Source organism: Sprattus sprattus (assembly GCF_963457725.1).
Source record: "Sprattus sprattus genome assembly, chromosome: 2".
In the NCBI taxonomy this organism is placed as follows: Eukaryota; Metazoa; Chordata; class Actinopteri; order Clupeiformes; family Clupeidae; genus Sprattus; species Sprattus sprattus.
The window spans coordinates 38,035,491-38,058,936 of NC_137921.1; the positions used below are offsets into that span (position 1 = coordinate 38,035,491).

At 42.8% G+C, this 23,446-nt stretch overlaps 2 protein-coding genes across 2 annotated transcripts; one reads left to right on the plus strand and one right to left on the minus strand.

The window, feature by feature from the left end:
* Positions 1-3,300: 3,300 nt before the first annotated feature.
* zyg11 (zyg-11 family member, cell cycle regulator) lies at positions 3,301-15,659 on the minus strand. The gene is made up of 16 exons (XM_080832021.1): positions 15,273-15,659; positions 14,178-14,343; positions 13,337-13,851; positions 12,649-12,894; positions 11,992-12,132; positions 11,488-11,664; positions 10,545-10,609; positions 10,157-10,256; positions 9,915-9,965; positions 9,328-9,489; positions 8,896-8,943; positions 8,158-8,355; positions 7,910-7,962; positions 7,580-7,677; positions 5,890-6,075; positions 3,301-4,629 (listed from the first exon to the last, which is right to left on the minus strand). Exons 1-16 carry the CDS (start codon positions 15,273-15,275, stop codon positions 4,613-4,615), a joined length of 2,226 nt encoding a protein of 741 aa, XP_080688147.1. The 5' UTR covers positions 15,276-15,659; the 3' UTR covers positions 3,301-4,612.
* Positions 15,660-17,857: 2,198 nt separating this feature from the next.
* Positions 17,858-22,960, plus strand: coa7 (cytochrome c oxidase assembly factor 7). The gene is made up of 3 exons (XM_080860530.1): positions 17,858-18,241; positions 18,412-18,552; positions 22,162-22,960. The coding sequence occupies exons 1-3, from the start codon at positions 18,136-18,138 to the stop codon at positions 22,602-22,604; spliced, it is 690 nt and encodes a 229-aa protein (XP_080716656.1). The 5' UTR covers positions 17,858-18,135; the 3' UTR covers positions 22,605-22,960.
* The last annotated feature ends 486 nt before the right edge of the window (positions 22,961-23,446 follow it).

Here is a 23,446-nt window from a genome sequence, read left to right on the forward strand (position 1 = left end):
GTGTCCTAACGGTTTACTGGGTGCTACGAAGGGGCATTGTGGCCCAAGGCTGCCTTTGCTGGAAAGCTCCTTGTGAATTATTTTAATGGCTGCTTATTGAGAGTCTGAATGAAAGTGATGGAACCTCTTGGCTACTGTGGACAAGGGTTCTTCAGCTAAGGCTTTCGAAAAATCTCTTAGGGTCTCATTTTAGAGGCTATTTTTTTTGGTCTGGTGTGCTCACAGATTTTAAATACAGTGTTTCAAATTGGTTAGTGCTGTGTTGTCATTGTATTGTGCCTACAGATTTATTTGTGATGTTTGTTTATTAAAGGCCTTTCTACTGTAAAGCTCTTTTGAAATGCAGTTTTTTGTGGTTTTTGCGCAAGTAATTATTTGGTAATGCATTCAAATATAAGTAAGGCTAAAAATAGCGAGTACAAATGGGTAATATTTACATAGAATAGAACTATGTTTGAAAGCATAACTGTTCTCATTGCATAGCATAACTGAAATTTTCATCTTACCACACTGCAGGCACTCAAACACTGACATGAGAATCAAAACAGTCTGTAATTCCAGACTTGCATAAACCAGGAATATCAAGCAGCACACAAACTGTTTCTTTCAACTAATTTTCCCACCAAATCCACGTTCCGAATGTCTCACGAGACCAGCTACACATAGTATGGAGGGAGTGCAGACACTGCAGAAGGCCAAGTGCTGCACATGTGTTTGATTTATTTAAGGTTGTGAATGGTCTAGCTCCTACCTCTCTTTCAAATCTCCTGACCCCTTATGTTCCGTCAAGGGCCCTGAGATCCTTTAATAAAGTTCTACTGGCTTTACCTTCTGGTCTAGTTTTAAATCTAAGCCGTATTGAGCTTGAACTGTTGTTGCTGGTCCTATATTATGAAAAAAATCTCCCATTTTATATTGGATCCATTTCCTGCTTAGAATCTTTTAAAACTAGACTAAAAACAAACTTTTATGCATTGGCATTTCCTGGATTTTAATTTTGTGTTTTTTTTGTGCATTTTAGTTCAGTCTGAGGTTGCTCTGTGGTTCCAGCCTACTCCTAATTAATTGGTCTTTAATTGTGTTGTTTTCTATTTGTTTTTATTTTGTGTACTTATGCATTTGTATGGTTGTATTGATCTATTTATAGTCCATTTGATGTATGCGCTATCCCTTTTAATTACTTTTCGATTTAGCTTGCTTTTTTCTGTCTTGTTTTTTTTTCTTTTACTCTTAAACACTTATAATCTTGCTCTTTTATTATATTTTTTGCATTTCTTTTTGCTTTATTTTGTCTTTGATTCTTTCCACATTTATTCCTGTTATGTTTTATTTCTTTATTTCCTTTCATTCTTGTTACATTTTAATATCAGTCCATTTACCTCGACTGGAAAGCACTTTGGAACAACTCCTGTTGTTTTTAAATGTGCTATGCAAATCAAGTTGACTTGACTGATAATGGAGGAGGTAGTGTGAGCACCACTGCATACATGTCTATGAAGTGAGGTTTAATTCTGACAAGTGTGTGCATTCCTGAGAGGCCATCACCATACTACAGTGAGTGCCTGCGGTAGTCCATTACTGCCTGTTCGCAGTCCCACAGGGTTCTGGATGCCTGTGGTGGATTCTGACAGTCTGTGGAATGGCATTTCTGTCTGCTGGACTTGCTGGGGGACCAGTCACAAGGTTATGACTTCGTGATTCTTTGTGATAGCTCTCCTCAGAAAATACCAGAGCTGTAGAAAGCATATAAGGGGTCGCTAAGCATGAGGTTCAGATTAAGACGATGTGGATGAGGGTTTGTGGTCCAGGAGCAGCTTGGACACGAGAAGCAAGCGCACTTTGCATAGTTTTACTAGTAGCAGGGAGTGAAGTACTTTGTTTTTCTAATGGAGAGCTACTCAAATCTCAAGCAGGCAAAAAATTACGCAATTATATTCTGTATGTATTATGTCCATCAATAAAAACGTACACAGTATTGTTTGCGTGTGTGTTTCTGGATAATATCTGCTGTTTTTGAGAGAGATTCAGCCCCAACTCAAACGCAACACTTGAGGTTGTATCAGTGTCAGGCAGATGCAGAGGAAGCGCCATGCCAACAGTCTTCCATTTTGTGGAACTTGTGTTGCTCCTTTGCACTCCACTGTGTGTGTGTGTGTGTGTGTGTGTGTGTGGTTAGGGAGACATCTGGCGGTGCGCATAGGTGGCAGAGGCTTTGCTTGGACAGGAGAATAATTCCTTGAGCGCCTCTCTACACTGCAGAGTGAGAGAGTAAGCTGTTCTTGTGGTGTAACAGGTTCAAAGTGTTCCCCTTCATCAAAAGTCTTCCATCTTAGGGAGTGCTTCGCAAAGAACAAACCCAAAACAGAATGCCCTGATTGAACCTCATGAAGGGAAGTAGTGAAAGGAGGACATGGCAAAGAAACTGTGAAAAACTTTAAAAATGCTAAAAACGAAATCAGTCCCAATACATAGCTTTGTCTGTATTCACCCATTTCCCAGGTAATTTTATGCAAAGCTTGAAACAGCAAACAACAGCCAGTAAAATATACAAAATATTTAGCTTAAGTCTAAGACCTTTCATGCTGTTCAGACAGATAACCATTCACACCCTGGTTTTTGATGTTTTGATGTTTTTGACACACACACACACACACACAAGTATAAAGACGTGAACACACTCCTACGCACATCTTCCTTAAAATAAACACAAACACAGTCGGCATAAAAAAATTGATCTGTATTGTATGTGCACACTCAGTTCTTTTGTCAATGCATTTTTCACAAATATATTAAATGCCACTTGTGTCTGAGGGATCATTATTTATTTACTTAGTCCTGTTCATGAGTAGCATTCACATCAAAAGTCCATATTTGGCAGGAGAGACCTTCAAACAGACCAAACACATGCTCCCAACCATGCGGTCATGCATGCTTGCACCCACTCATCATCACAGAAGTCTTCCCGATTACCATCGACACATACACCAACACACATGCTCCCAGACACATACACGTACACATGCTCCCACACAGACACAGACAGAAACACTTGTACTTGCAGTGAAGATTCCCAGATGTGCTGCATGTAGTTTCACACATAAATCAGCATGCCTGTTTTCTAATATTTCTCCTATTGCCGTTTTCCTCATAGTCATTCTTTTCATTATATTAATCATGGGGAGAATCCTAAGTAAAACAGATATGAAGTAATAAATACTTTCATCAAGTGTGTGTGCAAAAAATGCATTAGTTTATATTCTTCCCTCTGACCCCCCCCCCCCACTCACTCACTCACTAACTCACTCTCCCTCTCGACCGTTTGAAACAGAGATCCCACAATTTCGCCATTAAGAGAACCTCTCGTTATGACGCCTTTGTTTGTTTAGAGTGAAACAAACAAAGGCGTCAGATTGCTGCCCCACTGTGTGTTTTTGAACAGCATGCTGGAAAGACAAGATGTTTAGCATAGTGTCTAGCGGGACCTGAAACGTCACGTTCAAGAGCATATGAGACTCAGATATTTTTCCAACACAGAAAATTGCACTAGAACGCCACTTGAAGTTGGAGTTACGACTCAGAACCTCAGAGAAAAAGAAATATCCCTAACCTCAGTGTGGCGCATCATTTAATCAATTTGACATTGTTATTAATATGGCAACAAACCTTACAGATCCTAACACAGACCTTGACTATATGAAAGATTACAAACCTTTTTAAATGTGTATGAAGATGCAGTGTGTCAAAATGAACAGAAAAACCATTGCTACCTAGCAGATAGAAGGAAAATGCACTGATGACTCATCACCACGTTGTTGTGTTTACATTTGGCTTGAACGCATTGAAGTCGGAGCTGGGAAACTTGTCAAACGTTTCCAAATTAGTTCTGAGTTGTCTCCATTGCACCATTATAGATACGTCAGAAATCAAAGCACAGACTACCTGTTACTGTCAAAAAAACAATGATATGTGAATCTGGTGTTGGGCGGGGTCTTGCCAGCCGTGCACATTTATAGCAATGTTTGGACTCAAGCAAAGTTGGTGTCCATCATGTAGACCTACAACATGTTAATGCTTAACATGTTAGTCATGTTGAACTCATGTGTTCTGACAACACAATAGCCTTGCTTTGCTTTAGTTAGCTGCTCGGATACAGTGTGTATGTGGGTGTGTATGTGTGTCACGCCCCTATTCTGCCATGCTGCCTCTCTCTTTTACACAAAAGGTGATTCAGCATGGTGTCTACCTCCACTGCCAGCTTAATGGAGGAACAACAACAACAACAACAACAACAACAACAACTGCAAACAACAACAACAACCCCTTCGGTGTTGGTATGTTTCATACAGAGCAGCAAGGCGTAATAATGTTGCAAAATTGTAAAACAGAGGCTTCTCTCTTAACAAAAGTTTTGTATCACTGTGTTTCATCCGTCTCGTGTTGTAGACCCTTCCCCCAAGTACAGACACACACACACAATCATGTACACACTTGCATACTCACTGACTGATACACACACAAACACACACTCACTCATAAGCACACAAACACCCAGACCAAGCTTAGAGTTCTGTCAGCTGTTTGTCATCTTGCAGCCGGCGGGGGTTGGCCCATGTCACTGAGCATCTTTCTCTGTGGAAGGGGGGAGACAGAGAGACAGAAAGAAAGAGAAAGAATCAAAGAGAGAGAGAGAGAGAGAGTGAGAGAGAGAGAGAGAGAGACACCGAGGGAGAGAGAGAGTGAAAGAAAGAGAGAGGAGAGAGAGTGAAAGAAAGAGAGAGGAGAGAGAGAGAGAGAGAGAGAGAGAGAGAGAGAGAGAGAGAGGGGTGAGTAGGCGTTTCAGTGCACATCAATCAGCTTCCCCTCTACTTAAGACAGAAGGGATATCATTTGTTGGGTATTTTAGGCCACATTGAGAAGGGGCAGAGTTGGATATCCACAGCGTGAATTTCTACACAACAGAGGAAAGGGAACAACTGGAAAAGCAAAATAGGTCTTTGTGAATCCATCAGCAACTGGCAATTTAGCTAACTAAGGAAACCTTTAAATAACCAAACCGTTAAAGTACGTTTTTATACAATTATAATAGAAAAAAGGTCACCCACACAAGCAACTGTCAACTATTAAGGGGGCTTACTAAACTAGAGTTAAATAGCTAGGATAGCTAGTTTAACCGGCATGAGACAAGGTGCAGTATGTAGGATATAGTGGCATCTGGTGGTGAGACTGCAGATTGCAACCAACTAAATACCTCTTTACAAGACTGCAGGAAGACGCTACGGTGGCCATAGTGCCAAACAAATGTGAAAGGCCCTTTCTAATGCCATCAATTTGATTTGTCTGTTCCGGCCTACTGTAGAAACATGGCAGCACAACATGGTGGACTATGTAGAAGAGGACCCACTCCCTACGTAAATGTGAAGGGATCCTTCTAAGCAAATTTAGATCCATAGTCACAGGGGATTATACACTAATGAAAACATATGAAATACCGTATTCCATTTCTGCTAATAAATCACCCTAAATCTTCCATACTTCACCATGACTGTGCCATTAATTATTGCTCTATTCTATGGCGACTGTGCTCACTATTCCAGGACATGCTGTTTCATGTGGGAATGAAGACACACAGAACTTTGCTGTGATTGATTTGTTATCGGTTACGGATCGCTTTTACATCACATTAACAGATTTTGTGTGTAAAAAAGGCTGATGTTGCAGTGCTGGGGAGTGGTGAATATCTATGTGTGTGTGTGTGTGTGTGTGTGTGTGTGTGTGTGTGTGTGTGTGTGTGTGTCTGAATAGTACCTTTATGTGTACCTTTACGGGAGTGTGTGGCAGCACTGCATGAGGAGTGGTGGGTATCCTGTGTGTGTGTGTGTGTGTATTTACCTTTAAGTGGTAGTGTGTGGCAGCGCTGTAGGGGGAGCTGTCCCGTGCGGGTCTGGTGTTTCTGCAGGCTGTCCAAGATGTTCTCGGTCAGCTTCAGCACGTCTTTGTGGGTCTCGAGGTGGGAGCGCACCATCTCCAGCTGCCGGAGGCCTCCCTCATCCAGGAGCATGCTGCAGTACCGCCCCGCTGCAGAGCAACAGAGGACACACACATGAGTACATGAGTGCACACACACACACGAGCACACACACACACACACACACACACACACACACACACACACACACACACACACACACACACACACACACACACACACACACACACACACACACACACACACACACACACACACACACACACACACACACACACACACACACACACACACACACACACAAAGCATGAGAGGAATGTGCTCAAAGTGGTTTAACACACACATGGTCAAATTGTGACCTCATTAAACAATAGCACTGTAAAACGAAGGGAAACTCATTTGTGACAATATAACGACTTGAATAAGAGTGTGAATTTGCTTTTTACATTGTACCAAATGACAGAATTTGAAATGACTTGTTAACCTTGTTAGCTTTGGGGCCTATAAATCAACTAACAAACCTTCAATGCAAACACACACACACACAAATACACAGAAACACACACTCCACGATTGTGATGATACTCTGTTTCTATCCTTGCAACCAACACCCGGAGGTGTCAACACTCATTATGGCATTAGGGAGGCTCCACAAGCAGGCCCAGGAACACGCACACACACGTGCACGCGCACGCACACACACGTCTAATCTGTAATCCCAGTCTTTCCCACATATAGACTTCACTTGAGTGGGCCGCTCAGGTATATTAATGGCCGCAGAAGTCTATTGGCTACCAATTTAAACATTTTGAAGGTTTCAGCAAAGCTAGAAAGATTATAATTAATTTTCACTTTTAACTAACTAACTTAAGATAAGGTTAGACTACTAAGATTTTCATTCATTTACTCGGCAGATATGAGTATTCAAAAATATTTCAAAAGAGTATGGCGTGAGGAAGAGAGACACACAGCACCACATAAAGTTAGCCAAGGTTAGCATTTAGCATGTTACGGCAATACAAACATGCATATGCCTCAATAATTACAGATGTCAGTCAATTTGATGTGAAATTATAATTGCAGTCAACAACAAGACGAAATGCAGAAACCAAACTAGATTAAAGCTTATTCTCAGTTCCAGTCACTCAAGTAGTGAGTGCTGAGGGAGAGGCAGAGGCAGCGGGAGAGCCAGAGGCAGAGGCAGCAGCAGCCTGTCCCAGTGTGGTAGAGGCAGGAGCAGGACACAAAGCAGCACAGTCCCAGACAGTGCCATCTTTGCCAACATCGTTGGTGTTTGTAACATCTAGTAGGCTATTTTGTACCGGCAGGTAATGCTGTCCCTTTCTGCCGGCAACCACCACAAGAATCCATTGAATCCACTGAAGCCTATGTGCTAGTGTCTGTGAGTGAGTGTGAGTATGGAGTAGATGAGTGTCTGTAGGCTGGCATCATTTGAAATGTGAGGTTTTGTGCATCTGTGAGTTTGAGTGGCCAAAGGAAGTGTGGACATTGATACCTCAGAATGGCAAACATTCAGAAAAGACTGCATGACCGTCTCTTTTGTGTGTGTGTGCGTGTGTGTGTGTGTCTTACCATTCTTGCTGCACACATGCTGCATGGCCCAGGCTGCCCATAACTGCACTCCAGGGGTATGGAAACACTCCAGCAGTGGGAAGAAGGGGTTAAATGACCTACACACACACACACACACACCTTAATAACACTGACCTGCTATGCACAACAAATAAACAGAAGAAACAGTTTGTCTCCTCACAATCAACTTAAATACTACACCTTGACACTTTAATATAAGTTCATTACTAACAAACGCAACATATGGTAAACCAAATTACAAACACAACTCGGTAAACACCGAATTTATACCCATCCCCCTCTGATTTTCAGTCTTCACTGAGGTCTCACCTGTAAGCCACCATCTCACAGTCTGGTGGTTGCCACTTCATTATTGCTCCATGCTGAGGGAAACACAGATACAGGCTACTAAGCAAAATTAAGCACATACATACGTCACAAATTTGCAATTTTTTCTATAATCTTAATTCAACACAGGTTATTGCGTATTACAGAAAGACTGATGGACATAAACATAAACGCACGCACACGTGAGCCCACACACACACACACACACACACACACACACTCAGACTCACCAATTGCTCCAGCAGTGAGGTGCGCAGCGGTATATCCAGGGTCCAGGCACTCTCTCCTCTGGAGGTGAGGTGGGCCAGGATGCCTGCCGCAAAGTAGCTCACCTCCACCTCGGAGCTGTGCAACAGGGTGCTGATGTGGCCGAGGAAACGTGGGTCCATCAGCTCCGTATGCAGCTCCCCTACTTCGGCAATGTTATTCTACACACACACACACACACACACACACACACACACACACACACACACACACACGACACAAAACATGACACACCGACACACATGGACACACAGAACATGACACACCGACACACATGGACACACAAAACAAACAACATAATGACACACACACCGTCACACACAGACACACACGGTCACACACAGAGAAGAGGTCAGAAAAGCCCTTCAGGAGGCACAGAAGCATGGCCTAGCTCAGAGGCTCCACCGCAGTCACAGCCATAGCCTGCAGATCTGACTAGACTGCAGCAGTAAAATGGAGCAGACAACCGATTTAACTGGTGTTGCAATAAAGCAGCTTATTGATTTGAAAAAGGATATGATGAAAGCGTCCAGTAAACATAAACATCTCATCTCTGACTAATGCATAATGTAATAGACCAGACAATTGATTGGACTAGACTATCAAATGGACTGTAATGGACTACAAATTAATTATGCACCACAAATTATGGGTACAAATTATAGCTACGTAGCAAAGGTACTGAAAGAAGTCTGGCTTACCAGTAAACCCAACACTTTCTGCTGAATGGAAGACTCTGATGGAAAGGACTGTGAAAGAAAGAGATTATATTATAACTACGCATCTCTAAAGCGTACTATTTATATGTTATGTAAATATGACATGCATGACAAGCATGGGAAATTGTAAGGCCTTATGTAATAACCGTGCAAAATAGAGAACTAATTAACTGTACAGTCATTTTCCTCTCAGTGAGTGGGGCTTCACATCCATATGCTGAATGTGACCTGACGATAAGCCTCATGACCAAACTGGAAACATTTGGCAATTGTTTCCGATGTTTCACCTGCACAGATGTGGCTAACCAAGCAGGTTTCTTAGTAACTTGGTAAGGACCTCCTGACCCTTATTCTCTAGTTTCCTGTGTGTGTGTAGGTTCACATAAGTCCCCTACGGATGTGCCTAAACATTACCTCCAGGACTTTAATGAACAGTTCCAGGCCTTGGTTTTCTATGAAGTGTCTGCAGGTGGTTGGCGACTCGTCGGTGAGGTTCCAAAGAGCGCTCAGAGTGAACTTAAGGGTGGCGTCAACCGTTGTCTGGCTGGTCTTCTGACGCACTATGTGCAGGAGTTGCTGGAGACAAAGAGAGGGAAGGAGGTACAAAGGTTGTGAGAGAACATTCTGGGATCAATAAGCTTTGATTGATTGGGGCATTACAATCATCAACCTAGAATAGTCCATTGTAGTCTAGAGTGAAGTCTATTCAGCCTTGTGACATAATTGGATCAGAGGTTTGTTTTTCCTCTTTTAACAGTTCTTACTGATAGTCTTCCAAAACAGACCATCAGCATTTTAACACACTTCCTGACTTCCTTTGAAATGAAACTAATGACAGGATGTCTACTGTGTTTCAATTTACGTACATGACCACAGTTTGGTTTCCTGGTAACTTAATAATGATTTCAGCATAATGTCTGATAGTGTTTGGCTTCTGGGTGTTTTCTGTTGCTGTGCGCAACTTGAGTAATTACAAGCCTTTCAGCAGAGCTTGCTCTAACCTTCACAATGAAGAGCTCCGCACCCAGCTGTGCTGTCTGCTCCGTTGATAGCTGCAGGGTGGGGGGGGGGGGAGACGGAGAGAGGGAGAGAAAGATGGAGAAAGAGAGATAGACGGAGGGAGTGGGAGAAAGAGTGAGGGGGTACAAATGAGACAGGTGGCTAAAGAGAGCTATTAGCAGATGTAAAAATAGTGATGCACAATAATAGCCTGTGGACAGTGTGTCTCTACCCCCCTGCTTACCTTGGCAGCCAGAATGGATATGATGGCGACAGCCATCCTCTGCATGTTCTGGTCCTCATGGTTACAGAGCCACTGCATTACCAATTTAGCTGCTTCAAATCTGGGATTAAACAGAAAAGCTTAGTTTGGTGCTCTCTTTAAGATCAAGCATGCAGGCATTCAGCAGTGCCTACTTATATGCACAGACACTCTTTATAGAATGAGTGCACCCCCCAACACACACACACACACACACACACACACACACACACACACACACACACACACACACACACACACACACACACACACACACACACACACACACACACACACACACACACACACACACACACCTAAAGCCAGTAGTGTGACTGCAGAAGCAGAGGTGTTTGCCTAACAGACTGACCTGTTGAAAGGGACCTCCTGCAGTATGCGATCGCTGCAGAGGGACAGCAAGCAGTTCTTCTGCAACTGCAAGGGGAGGAAATTCAATGACAGTCAGTGTGGAGCCAAACAAGGGCAGAGTGCACTGACAATTGATGGCTATGACAATACCAGACTCACCAAATCTCCCATGACAGAAAAAACACCAAATGCTGCAGAATGACTTTACTAATGACACAGCTTACTGACAACTTTCAACACATAGTCATTACAGTGTTTATTTTTAGGTGTGTGGACATTGAGGGCAAAGTCTGTGCTGCTACTAATGGAGTTGTCAGGAAATAGTATTATGTACGAAAAAACAATTCAACACCAGCCAAAGTAAATCCACTTTTCCCAAAGCTTCCCAGCAGAATTAAACACTGGCAGACTGAAGTAATTATTTCACTGCCCATTCCAATAAGCACGTCCACGTCATTTACGTTCAACAGATGCTATAATTGAAAGCATTCTGCTGTGAGTTCTCAGCTGCATTCATATTGGGCACGGAATTAATCTTATGACCTTGCCTTCGCCGCGCTAATGACTGGCCAAAACAGCGGAGCTTAATCTGTCCCCTTGCAGTACAGGAGTTAATTTGACAAAAGTGGGAGTACAAAATCAGGAACCCTGCCAATGTCATGGCTGTTCCCTACAGTCACAGTGTGTCTCTGCTTGTTGAGGACCTTTAGAGAAGGACAGGTGGCTATGCTTTTATATTGAACATTTATTTAGCAGATGCTTTTATCCAAAGTGAATTGATGACAAATCTATGCATTTGATGAATTGTCAGTGGGCCACCTAAATATCCAACCTATGACCTTAGAGTTGTGTGCATCTTGTTCTACCAGAAGAACTGCCACAAAGGAAGGTCACGTAAGACAGCGTGCATATGGACACAGGAGAACGCTGGATGGGGGCCTTACCTGTTGGTGGTTGGGGAAGGTCTTCATGCCTTCCAGTAGAAGATGCGTGACAGTGCTAAGCAGACGGACAGGCATGCCCAGAGCCAGGTCCTGCTTGGTCAGGTTAAACACACAGGCACTGGCAGCCAGCTGCACGTTCAGGGTGGTGGGGTGGTTCTTCATGCCCAATGCTACCAGCTAGGGCAGGGGAGAGAGATAGAAAGAAGATAGAAAGAGAGAGAGAGGACAGAGGGAGACAGAAGGAAAGCAAGAGAGAGGACAGAGAGAAATAGAACAAAATATTCATGCAAGGGAGATCCACACACACCCAGAAACCAGAAAGCGGATGACTCATTGTAATGATGGCTGTAAAAATAGCTGGACTTGGACAGCGAGGGCAGACACAGGGTTAGTAAAGGTAGGAGGCGTGGGAGGGAGGCAGCTAGAGCTTTGATGGAGCCCCTGCCTGCCCGGCTGTTGGCTCGACCGCCCACCAGCCTGTGTTCTGGGGCACTGCTAAGGTACCTTGAGAATGTCTGGCCGAGGTTTCTCCATGACGTGAGTCAGGCTAAAGAGGTGGAAGAGTGCCTCCCGCACAAAGCCCTCGCGCTCAGTGTAGCGCCGCAGCGCCTCACAGATCTGAGTCTCGTTCGCCTCGCCTGTCACCTGCAGGCCAAACACACACACACACGCACACGCACACGCACACGCACAATGGCACCAACTCAATTCAGTGGGCATGCAATTACGCACAATGGCACCAACTCAATTCAGTGGGCATGCAATTACGAAACTTTATGGTAGTGGTTACAGAAGAAGAAAATGAAGACCATAATCAACATGGACAAAAAAAAAAAACTATTGCCTTCAAATTGTAAAATAAATTAGCATGGCCTTACACATTAAAACACACTGACTCACAAACTGACAAATACAGACATCAATGTTTTTCAGTAGTTATACTCGTGATGCCAGCAGACCTCATCACATGCAAGAATATCCTGCACTAATATAGCCATACCTCTAGGGGTTAAACTCACTCTCTGCAAAGTGCTGACAGAGAGATGCACACACTTAAGTTCCATCTCAAATGGCAAGCTGCTGTCAGTTTAAACCCCACTGCATTACAAAGTAGCAGGCTCAATTAACAACACATCGGTTTAGGCTATCCTGTGAACCTACCTTTAGAGTCCCTTCTCCAGACAGGAAATCCGAGAATCCGGCGTCGGTGGCCAGCAGTCCCACAAACGTCATACCGGGCCGCTCATCCACGAAGGCCTTGATTGCTGTGTCGGTCACCTGCTTCCTGCCAGAAACGTCCAGCGACACAAGCGCCGGGAGGATGCCGGGTTTCTCCAGGAGCTGCCTTGCCACGTCAGAGGTGAACTGCTTGTCATCTGAGATGTCCAGATGCTGAAGGCCATCCAGCTGGAACACAGATGCGAGGATTATTAAGAGGTTCGTCAGTGCCAGCGCCTCATGGAATGAGATGTTAAGTGCCCACACATCCACATCAGGTCATTTTCACAATGCTCTTTTAGAATCCAATACTGGCACTAAGATGTATTTTCAATTATGCTTCTTGGATAACTATGCAAGGTGAATTACCAACTGCTTGCTGCTCTCTTGAATGGCATGATGGCATATTTGGACTGGAGTCAAGATACATAATCAATGTTTTTAATAAAATGCTGGAACATAGTATAGTAGGTTAATCTCTTCCTACAGAAAATATTTATGCCGCAGCATCCAATAATGCCACAACATACAGAAGCACACTTCAAAGGCATCATATGCACCAGGTCTATATCAAATCTCTGCTCATCAAATCCACCAGACCCCCCCCCACACACACACACACACACATTACCTGGCTGAGGACGGCCAGCAGCTGTGCGGTGGTCATCTCCAGCCGCTTGAGCTGGTGCATGGTGAGGTAGCGCAGGCGTCCGCGCAGCCCCAGCAGCGGCGTGAGATTGGTGACGGACGTGCTGGAGATGTCCAAGCTCTCCAGCCGCGGCAGTGTGCACGCGTCGGCCAGGCCAGAGTCGTAGAAGTCCACGTGGGCCACACTGAGTGACCGCAGGCCCTGCAGGGCGCCAAAGCAGCGCCGCGACGGCTCCTCCAGCGACGACATGGTCAGGCCATTGAGCACCAGCCGCTGGAGGCTCTCGCACAGCTCCTTGCTGGAGGCCAGGCCGCGCACGATGTCACTGATGGTCAGGTCGGCGTTGACGTGCGAGGCGTCCAGTTCCAGGAGCCGGTGTGAGCAAAGGGCCCTGTGGAAGGCTTCGGCCGATATGCGTGCCGTGCGGACGCAGGCCCGGCGCAGGCGCAGCTGCTGACAGCTCCGGAAGATTCCCACGGTGCCGTCGTTCAGTAACCCTGGACGAGAGTGGAGGGATTCACAGTGTGTCTCAATTGTGTTTCTCTATGTGACTCTCTCAGCACTGTGCAATGCACAGCAGCACGATCTACATAATCGCCTCTCAACATCACACAGAACACATTTTATCTACAGTAGCACTTGGCTAAGTAATCACTCATGGCTGTCACTGACTCAATCTCTTGTGGCTTACTTTAACGCAACGCATAAAAGCCCATTCAACACCTCATATATTCAAGTGGAAAGTGAGAAACCATCACCACTGTGAGTGTGTGGGTGTGAGTGTATGTGTGTATGTGTATGTGTTTGTATGATTTGAGCTCACCTTCAGCTGCCATCTTGCAGAGCAGCTGATCAGCTAGCTCCTGTGGAAAGACCAGAGACTCGCGAAGGCACAGGGAGCCATCGGCCTGCTTTACACAGAACAGCTCCAGCTTGGAGCTTACCAGGGACAAGCAGAGATCTGTCAACGGTGCGGGAGAGGCCTCATCCTGTAACAAACACAAGCATTCATCACCATCTCTGCTGGTGTCCCCCGTCGCTCTCTCTCTCTCTCCCTTTCATTCTATCACTGACTGTAAGCTCGGAGAGTACATGAAGTTCAGTATTCAGCGAGCCTTAAGGCAAAAATGAGCTTTGGCTACAAAGCAACGCGGAATTGGTATTTTTGGTATGTGTACGGGACTGAGTTTCACATGTTCTATTGACAGTGTAACATGAGTCAACTTGATATACTGCAATGCGTTCAACAGAATGGAGCAGCTGACAAAAGTATGGTTTAAACGCATTGACTATGCTGGAAAACTGTCATCAAATAAGCACAAATGTTTAAAATGAATAATTACTACAGGAACAGCCAGGTACTCTATAACGCCAAACGTGCAACTCTCCTGCCAAAGCATAAGTCGTCGTCTCGTGACTAAAGGAAATATTACAAACAATAAGAAGTGAGAACTAAGTGGTCACAGTCACCGTTAATATGTTTATTCTGTTTAATATGTTAACGATTAGAACTACAAACATTTCAATACCTCGTTTAAAACAATTAGCATGACTATACAGCTTACAATTATAATCAGAGCTAACAGCAAATTCTACCAAGAAGGCTCCATCCCTCCAAAATAACATTGCATTTCAGAATGTTAACGATGTTGATGCTTCATGGGCGTTGGGTTCTAGTAAAACAACCACAGCGACGTATTGAGGATTGATAGGAGAAAAACTGCAGTCAGTGGTTTTGACACTACAAAATACCGTGGCTGACGTCGCCCGAACCATAGAAATACGCTGTCAATCTTTCCAGTAAACAACTGAGGAATAGTAGTGTATGAATGCGTCTGCAGAGGCAAGCAACGTTAACGGTAAAAACAACATTTAATTAATATCTTTCTTTGAGTGCTTGAAATCGAAATGAACTCACCATGCTGGCAAAGTCTTGATACGCGCAACGTTACAGCAGAACTTGAATGCAACCGAGAGATGCAAATGCTTAAATCCTATCCTAGGCAGGGAAGGTAAGCGGACTATCAGATTGCAGGCTAACTACAGCTAGCTAGTCACCATATAACAATTAGTTGACTAGCTAGCCCCCTAGCTAGATAGCTAGCTCGAGATTCTTAAATAGTCGCACGGTTTGGTTAGCGAAACAACTTGTTGGTCGGTAATGAATGTTTGTTCTTGAACAGCAGTAAAAGATCCGCAATTTTTGGAGACATTTTCTTATATGCGTCCTTCGATTGACGGAGTTGTCAGCTTGCAGTATGTAATAGTGCTGTTGAGCTCATTCTGTACACTTTATTTTGCTCAAAGGAAATGATGGCTGAGCTTTCACGGAAGAAGTGAAAACCGGAAGTACGCAACATGTTATGTAAACAAGAGGCAATATTTGATGAAATTGTAAAAGGCCATACCATTTGCTTCTCATGAAGTCCTGAGCAATTTTGAACATCTTTATGAGATGTAGTTTGAACATTTGGTCAATTTCAAATACAGTTCAACCCAAATTAGAAGGCCTTCACTATATTTACTGACCAGTGGAATTGATTTAATCGCTATCAATCTATTGTATTAATAGTAGGGGGTTCTCAGTTAAGATATGAATTTCTCAGAAACAAGTCAATATTAAGTATGGGTTTAAAAGTTAAACTATACATTACGTTTGTTATTATTATTACTATTGTTGTTATTATGGGTATTATAATTATTGTAATGACACAAATAAGACCAAAACTATACATAAAGTATAGCTCAACCTAGTGAACTAATTTGGCAGATGCTGGTTAAAAGGTGAGTTTTAAAATGCTTTTTGAATGTACCAAGGCTGTCGCTGGAACGAACAGGATTCCACCACCAAGGAATCATGTCTGCGATTCACTACTGAGCGATGCACATAGGCCTACAGTGCCGCTTGAAAGTATGTGAACCCCTTGAGCAGTTAAGAGTTTTCTGTTGTTTTACCATGAGTTTTCAATTTTTCATCACCAATTTTCCAAATATGAAATGTCAGGTTTATGTTTATCAATTGCATGTACTTGTTTAGAGGGAATTGTGTGAGAAGCAAAAAAACTACTGATTGTAGACCCATGAACATTTACCCCAGATGCTGCCCGAGAGGTCTGCAACTCTTTAGAGGTGATGTGTGGGTTGGCTTTTACCTGATTTATTATTATTTATTATTATTCTGATGTTTCTTGGTGATGGTCTTGATGGGGGTCCGCTTCTAGGCAGAGATGCTGTCATGTTGAATGCCCATACATTATTTGTCTTACAGTGAATGGATGGAGCTGGAATCTTTTGGAGATGGTCTAATAGCTTTCACAAGACTGATGGGCTGTCAGTACCTTCTTCCTGATGTCCTCGGATATCTCCTTTCCTCTCTGCATTGTTGATCTGTGTGGGTAGGCTACACCTTGGCACTACAGTAGTTTGGTTGGTTTCCTTTCTCTTTTAATCTGTGTTGCCCAAACCTTTTCCTAACAATGTCTCATTTGATTGGTTTGCTTAATTGACTAATGTGTTTCACAGAATCTGTTACCTACTTGACTTTACCAATGCAGCTGGGGGTTCACTTACTTTTGCACATACACTAATTACATGTTTCATGTAGTTTTTTGGCTACTCACACAATTCCCTCTAAACAAGTACATGCAATTGAAACCTGACATTTCATATATGGAAAATTGGTGATGAAAAATTGATGATTAAAAAAATGAAAATCATGGTAAAACAACAGAAAACTCTCAACTGCTCAAGGGGTTCACATATTTTCAAGTGACACTGTACATCTGAGATCAGTCAAAGACAACAAACGGTAATCGGAGGATCGAAGTTGTCAAGAAGGGGAATGCAGCTGAATCATTTAAGTGGCCGCAAACAGGTGAAAGTGATAATGAAAACGTAATTCTAAAAGCTACAGGGAGCCAGTGAAGTCAGAGGAGTTGCCTGTGTTCGAAGACCAAACGTGCCGCTGCCTTCTGTATTATCTGCAACGGTCTCACTACATGTAGGGACGCCATTCAAATGGCATCGCATATGATTTAGAAATGACTATGGTCTGCACCAGCGGTTTTGTATCATATTGTGTGAGAGTCTGATCTTCTGAATGTTATTATAGAGTGAACCGCCAAGACCTCGAGACAGAAGCTACATGCTCAGATAAATGGTTGTGAATCATAACATTGGGTTACAATACTGCCGCCAAACCTTAAGTGCATAATATCAACAATATAGGCCTAGTAGTTAAAACACCGGCACTTATTCAAAACAGTTTGGAAAATGATCTTTCGATAAATATTGTTTTGTAAATGTCGGGTAAATAGCATACAAAATTGACAATATTTTATGGGTGTAATTAATGAGGATAAAAAATGTGCAGCAAAAATGTATAGGCCCCTATCCACTGATAAACGTTGGTCGGTGTTTAAGAAATGGCAGTGGGAGGGGGATGTCTACGGAAGCCGATATGAGCGGATTACGAAACCCGGAAGAGAATGAGCAAAACTACCAAGCGGCTGTTACCAAATAAGTTATGAGCGCTCGGTAGATGTTGTCCACCAGATTCTGTTGGTAGTAGATCTAAAAACCGAAAACTTGGATTTTACCACTGCAAGCCATCTGACGTTATACATTACTGAACTTTGAGTTTTCATAATTCTGGTATTTTTTTACGAATGGTATCGCTAGCAGAGTGTTTGCGTTAGCCACCAAGGTCAAGGGATTTTGATGAACACGTGCGGTTTTCTACACTGAGATTAGGTTTATTGTTACCTTCGTCTATCAGCAAAATGGCTGGGTTGATTAATTTTGAGGATGAAACGGAAGTGAAGCAGTTCCTGGATAACTTAGGAGTTGAATATAGCTACCAATGTCACCGCGAGAAAGACCCTGAAGGTAAGTGAATTTCCGTTGCTATCCATGGTTGCTAGATGTGCTGTCCCTGACAGGGGGTGCTGAAAGGATATTTAGGAAAATCGTTGAACTGAGCAATCAAAGCAAACTATCATGTCCTGATCTTATTTTCTCTATAAGCTTTTCTGTCGTATTCTTTCTACGTTTCCCAGGTTGTCAGCGACTTGCGGATTACCTGGAGGGAGTCAAGAAAAACTATGAAGCCACTGCACAGATTCTCAAACATAACTGCGAGACACATGGACACGGCGAGAGCTGCTATAAACTTGGGGCTTACTACGTTGCTGGCAAAGGTAAAGTGAACTATAGTGTGCCTTATGCAAAACAGGGCTTCGTCTGTATGGCCTATAGCACTGAAGGTAGCCTTTGTTTCCATTGGAAATGACATGTGGAAACTATCTGTTCAACCTGAATTCTTAATTTGGTATCATCACAACCCACAAATCTCACTTTAATACCTTACGTTTTTGTTTTGTATTTTTCAATAATTTTCTTACAATCTTAGTATAAGACTATTCTTTATAGTGCTTTATATCCACATAGCCCCAGGACACCATGTTACACTTTCCTGTTAAAGTATGTTTGACAAGTGGTATGTCAAAAACGCTCTGGTCAAGGGCGTAGGTTTGGTCTCAGCATTGGTAGGGACACTGCCCGGCAGACCCCACCCCCCCCCATAAATTTAAAAATGTAGTTGATGTTATATTTAACAGGCACATTTTATTAGAATATATTAACATTTGTGTACTAACTTGTGGAAATTGGAACTGATTTAAACATAATAAGAATAATAAACGTTCTCCACATTTTTTTTACATCACTTGTTTTCGTTGTCCTTTTTTGGATATTCCAAACATGAGTAAGACCTCATCTGAAGCCCTGATGGTCCAGCTGCTTCTTCCTCAACCTGCACTACATCTGCACTGGATTTCTTAGTTACCTGAATGCATTTAAAAATATTGCCTTAATGAACAAATAACCTAATGATAAGTTCATGCAGTGCATTAGTTTGTTCTGAAACAAATGTGTAATATGTAGGTAATTGGTTCAGGTTTTATGGAGCTGTACTAAGCCTACATCATCTGGATTGCATTGCAATGAAATAATGTATTCATGAGTAATATGCTGCATACATTTGGGCATCCCAATTTATTGCACCTTTTTATAACCTGCAAGTATAACATGTATTCTCAAAATAGCCAGTGTGATTGATTACATTCATGGGTAAAATTGTCAAAACATCCCTTCAAAAAACAGCATTTGAATGCAATCTTTACCAAAATGGACAATTAAACGTCTCATCTGAACCCTTATGCTGATTAATCATCACCCTGCTCTACATCTGTAGCTTCAGGCTGCTGTTTTTCCTGCAAAGCAATTCATCAATTCAATAGACACTAACCATGCTTAGTTGACTGCTAACATTGGTCGATTGACATTACAGGGAGCGGAGATAGTTTTATTACTATCCTAGGGATCATATAGGCCTACCAGTTTATAGGGTGACCAGATTTGAGTTTGTGAAAAAGAGGACACTTCGACTCCTTTCCCGCAACGGACTTTTTGAACATCTTTTTCACATGCAGATGACCCTGCCCCCTTCCAGCAGAACAGATGTCATGTACTATTGTAAACGATGCAACTAGCGGAGGGTGCAAAGTGCTCAGTGTTGCCAGATTGGAAATGGCGTATCATATTAGAGACTCAAAATGATCGTATTTGGAGGATGATTATTCTATCTGACAACACTTGGAAAGAGGTCTACCAATGACAGTTCTCAGTCAGAGCTCGCGTAAGAAGGGAGATTCCCTTTCCAAAACTTGTAAGGACGTAATAACTAGATTGTGAAATACCCAGTGGAACACATACAGTGGGGAAAATAAGTATTTGAACCCCTACCAATTTCGCAAGTTTGGCCACTTGCAAATAAATGTGTGATTGTATTAGTGTATTTTAACAGTGAGAAACAGAATATCAACAAAAACATTCAGAAAACTGAATTTTATAACATTTATGACTTTATTTGCATTTGATGCAAAAAAATAAGTATTTGAACCCCCAAGCAAACAGCAAGAATTCTGGCTCACAATGACCAGTTATGTGCCCAAGAAGCACACCAATTAGTCCTCATTAGGTCTAACAAGGTACACCTGATCTCAATTGGTGATGTTTATAAAAGAAACCTGTCCAAGAATCAGAGAATCATACTTCACAGCTTCAACCTCACCACCATGGGCAAGACCAGAGAGTTGTCCAAGGATGTCAGAGATAAGATTGTAGACCTGCACAAGGCTGGAATGGGCTACAAAACCATTGACAAGCAGCTTGGTGAGAAGCAGACAACTATTGGTGCGATTATTCGTAAATGGAAGCAACACCAAACAAATGTTAATCGCTCTAGGTCTGGGGCTCCATGCAAGATATCCCCTCGTGCGGTATCAGTGATCATTCGAAAGGTGCAGAATAACCCCAGAACTACACAGGGGGAGCTTGTGAATGATCTCAAGGCAGCTGGGACCACAGTCACCAAGAAAACCATTGGCAACACACCACGCCGTAATTTTTTGAAGTACTGCAGCACTCGCACTCCCCCTGCTCAAGGAAGCGCATGTACAGGGCCATCTGAAGTTTGCCATTGCACACTTGAATGATTCTAAGGAGGATTGGGAGACAGAATGTGGTCAGATGATACCAAAATCAAGCTCTTTGGCATCAACTCGACTTGCCGTGTTTGACAGGGGGGGGAATGCTGAATATGACCCCAAGAGTACATCATACCCACCATCAAGCATGGAGGTGGAAACATTATGCTTTGGGGCTGTTTCTCTGCCAAGGGTACAGGACGACTCCACCGCATCAAGGGGACTATGGATGGGGCCATGCAACCTGGAATATTGGGCTTGAACCTCATTCCCTCATTCCCTCCCATTGAAAACGCAACCTTAAAGATTTGGAGAGGATCTGCAAAGAGGAGTGGACCAAAATCCCTCCTGAGATGTGTATAAACCTGGTGACCAACTACAAGAAACGTCTGACGTCTGTGCTTGCCAGCAAGGGTTATTCCACCAAGTACTAAGTCATTTTTGTCAATCAGTTTTGCTAGTGGTTCAAATACTTATTTTTTGCAACAAATGCAAATAAAGTCATAAATGTTATAAAATGCATTTTTCTGGATTTTTTTGTTGATATTCTGTTTCTCACTGTTAATATACACCTACCATTACAATTATAGATCACACATTTCTTTGCAAGTGGCCAAACTTGTGAAATCGCCAGGGGTTCAAATACTTATTTTCCCCACTGTATATCCGACAAGGCAAAGCTTCGCAGTGTGGGTAGTTTTCCGAGTAGCTAACTAACAGCGACCTGGGCTTTTCCCTATCTACAGAGCACAAAAGTGTCAAAATATCAATGCTGAGACCAAACAAAATACTGATATGAGGCGTTATTATTTCCTGGCTTATTTAGTAGCTTACAGTATCAGACTACTAGCAGCACTCTTTCAGGATTCACGTAGTGTTTCTGACTCTGCCACTTCAGCCAATTAAATGACAGCATCTTGTCTCACAGGCTCGAGGGCGCATTAGAAAACTTGGAAATGTAGTTTTCACTCTTCTGGGCGACGCACATTGTATTGATAATAATACGAATGCGTTTGCAAATATATTGTGCAAAATAATTTTCTCTCAAATTAACAAAATATTGGTCGGGACTTTTTTGTCTTTCCCAAACTTTTGTGGTTGTGACTAGTCCCTATTGACCCTATGCAAACCTACGCCCTTGGCTCTGGTATATACATATATATAAAAATGAATACTATACACCCCTTCCCCTCAAAGCCTGGACAGACATATTTCCATTGTCATAAGGATACTTTAACTTCCATTTTTTTCCTACACCAGGTGGATTGACTCCGTGCCTCAAGACAGCCTACTCATGTTTTCAGCAGTCCTGCAAAGCCGACGGGAAGAAATCAGTGGATGCCTGCCATAATGTGGGGTTGCTGGCCCATGACGGGCGGGCCATGGACAATGGCCCAGATGCAGTTGTAGCCCGGGAGTATTACGAGAAGGCCTGCGCTGGGGGCTTTGCTCCCAGCTGCTTCAATCTGAGTGCCCTGTACATCAAGGGCTCCCCAGGACAAGAGAAGAGCATGCCACTGGCACTGCAGTATGCCATGCGTGCATGTGAGCTGGGACATGTGTGGGGCTGCTCCAACGCCAGCCGCATGTACAAACTCGGGGATGGGACACCCAAAGATGACCAAAAGGCAGAAGACCTAAAAAACAGGGCCAAGGAACTGCATGGACAGCAGAAAGAGCGACAACTGAAATTTGGAGAATGAAGGAATATTGAAACTTTACTGAAAGTGACCGATCAGCTGTTTCAAGGAAAACTGTGTGAATTCTGAGTGGAATCTGAGTGGCAGTGTAGTAATGCGGTGGTCAATTGTGACAGAGCTGTACAGTTTGTTTTATGCTCATTGGGATAAGTGGTGTCAGACATTTCCAATCAGAGCTGAAACTATTTTTTACTGAAGTAAAGGGAAACTATTTTTACTGAAGTAAAGTTTTGTTTGAACCACTCTGCATTAAATACCAAGGAACTAAATATGAAAATAAATATTAATCTAAATGGAATCCTGCCTTGTGGCTTTTCTGAGATACATGTGAATACATACATTTAAATACATGTTTATTAATAAACTAACCATGTTTGCATATGTCTGTAAAATGAATTACTTGGCTTACTTTCCGAAAATCATTATGTATTAAATTGGTTCACAATGAATGTGTTAATGTTCCAACACTTTGAGCACCTGTTGCGTGGCCAATTTTCTTTATAAAATGTATGTATGGCCACGAGAGGGAGCCACAGTTCATCGAATAATATTTGCCTCTGGTTCATCCAAATCGTACTGTCATAAACGAAGACCATGGGCGTTGCTAAACACAAAACTACGGGGACACAGATGCTTACATTAATCTTGATTAAAAAAGTTTATTTCAGCATACGTAATGAACATTCTCAACTTTCTTAGGAATACAAGTCCTGCATATGCAAATAATAACAAACCATCTCGTTAACGATAAGTACACTATAGTCTTACCAAATTCATATTGGCATTCAGGCTTTTACATTCGCCAGACCTGCAAGTAGGTTACCTAGCTAGGCTGTTTATCACCA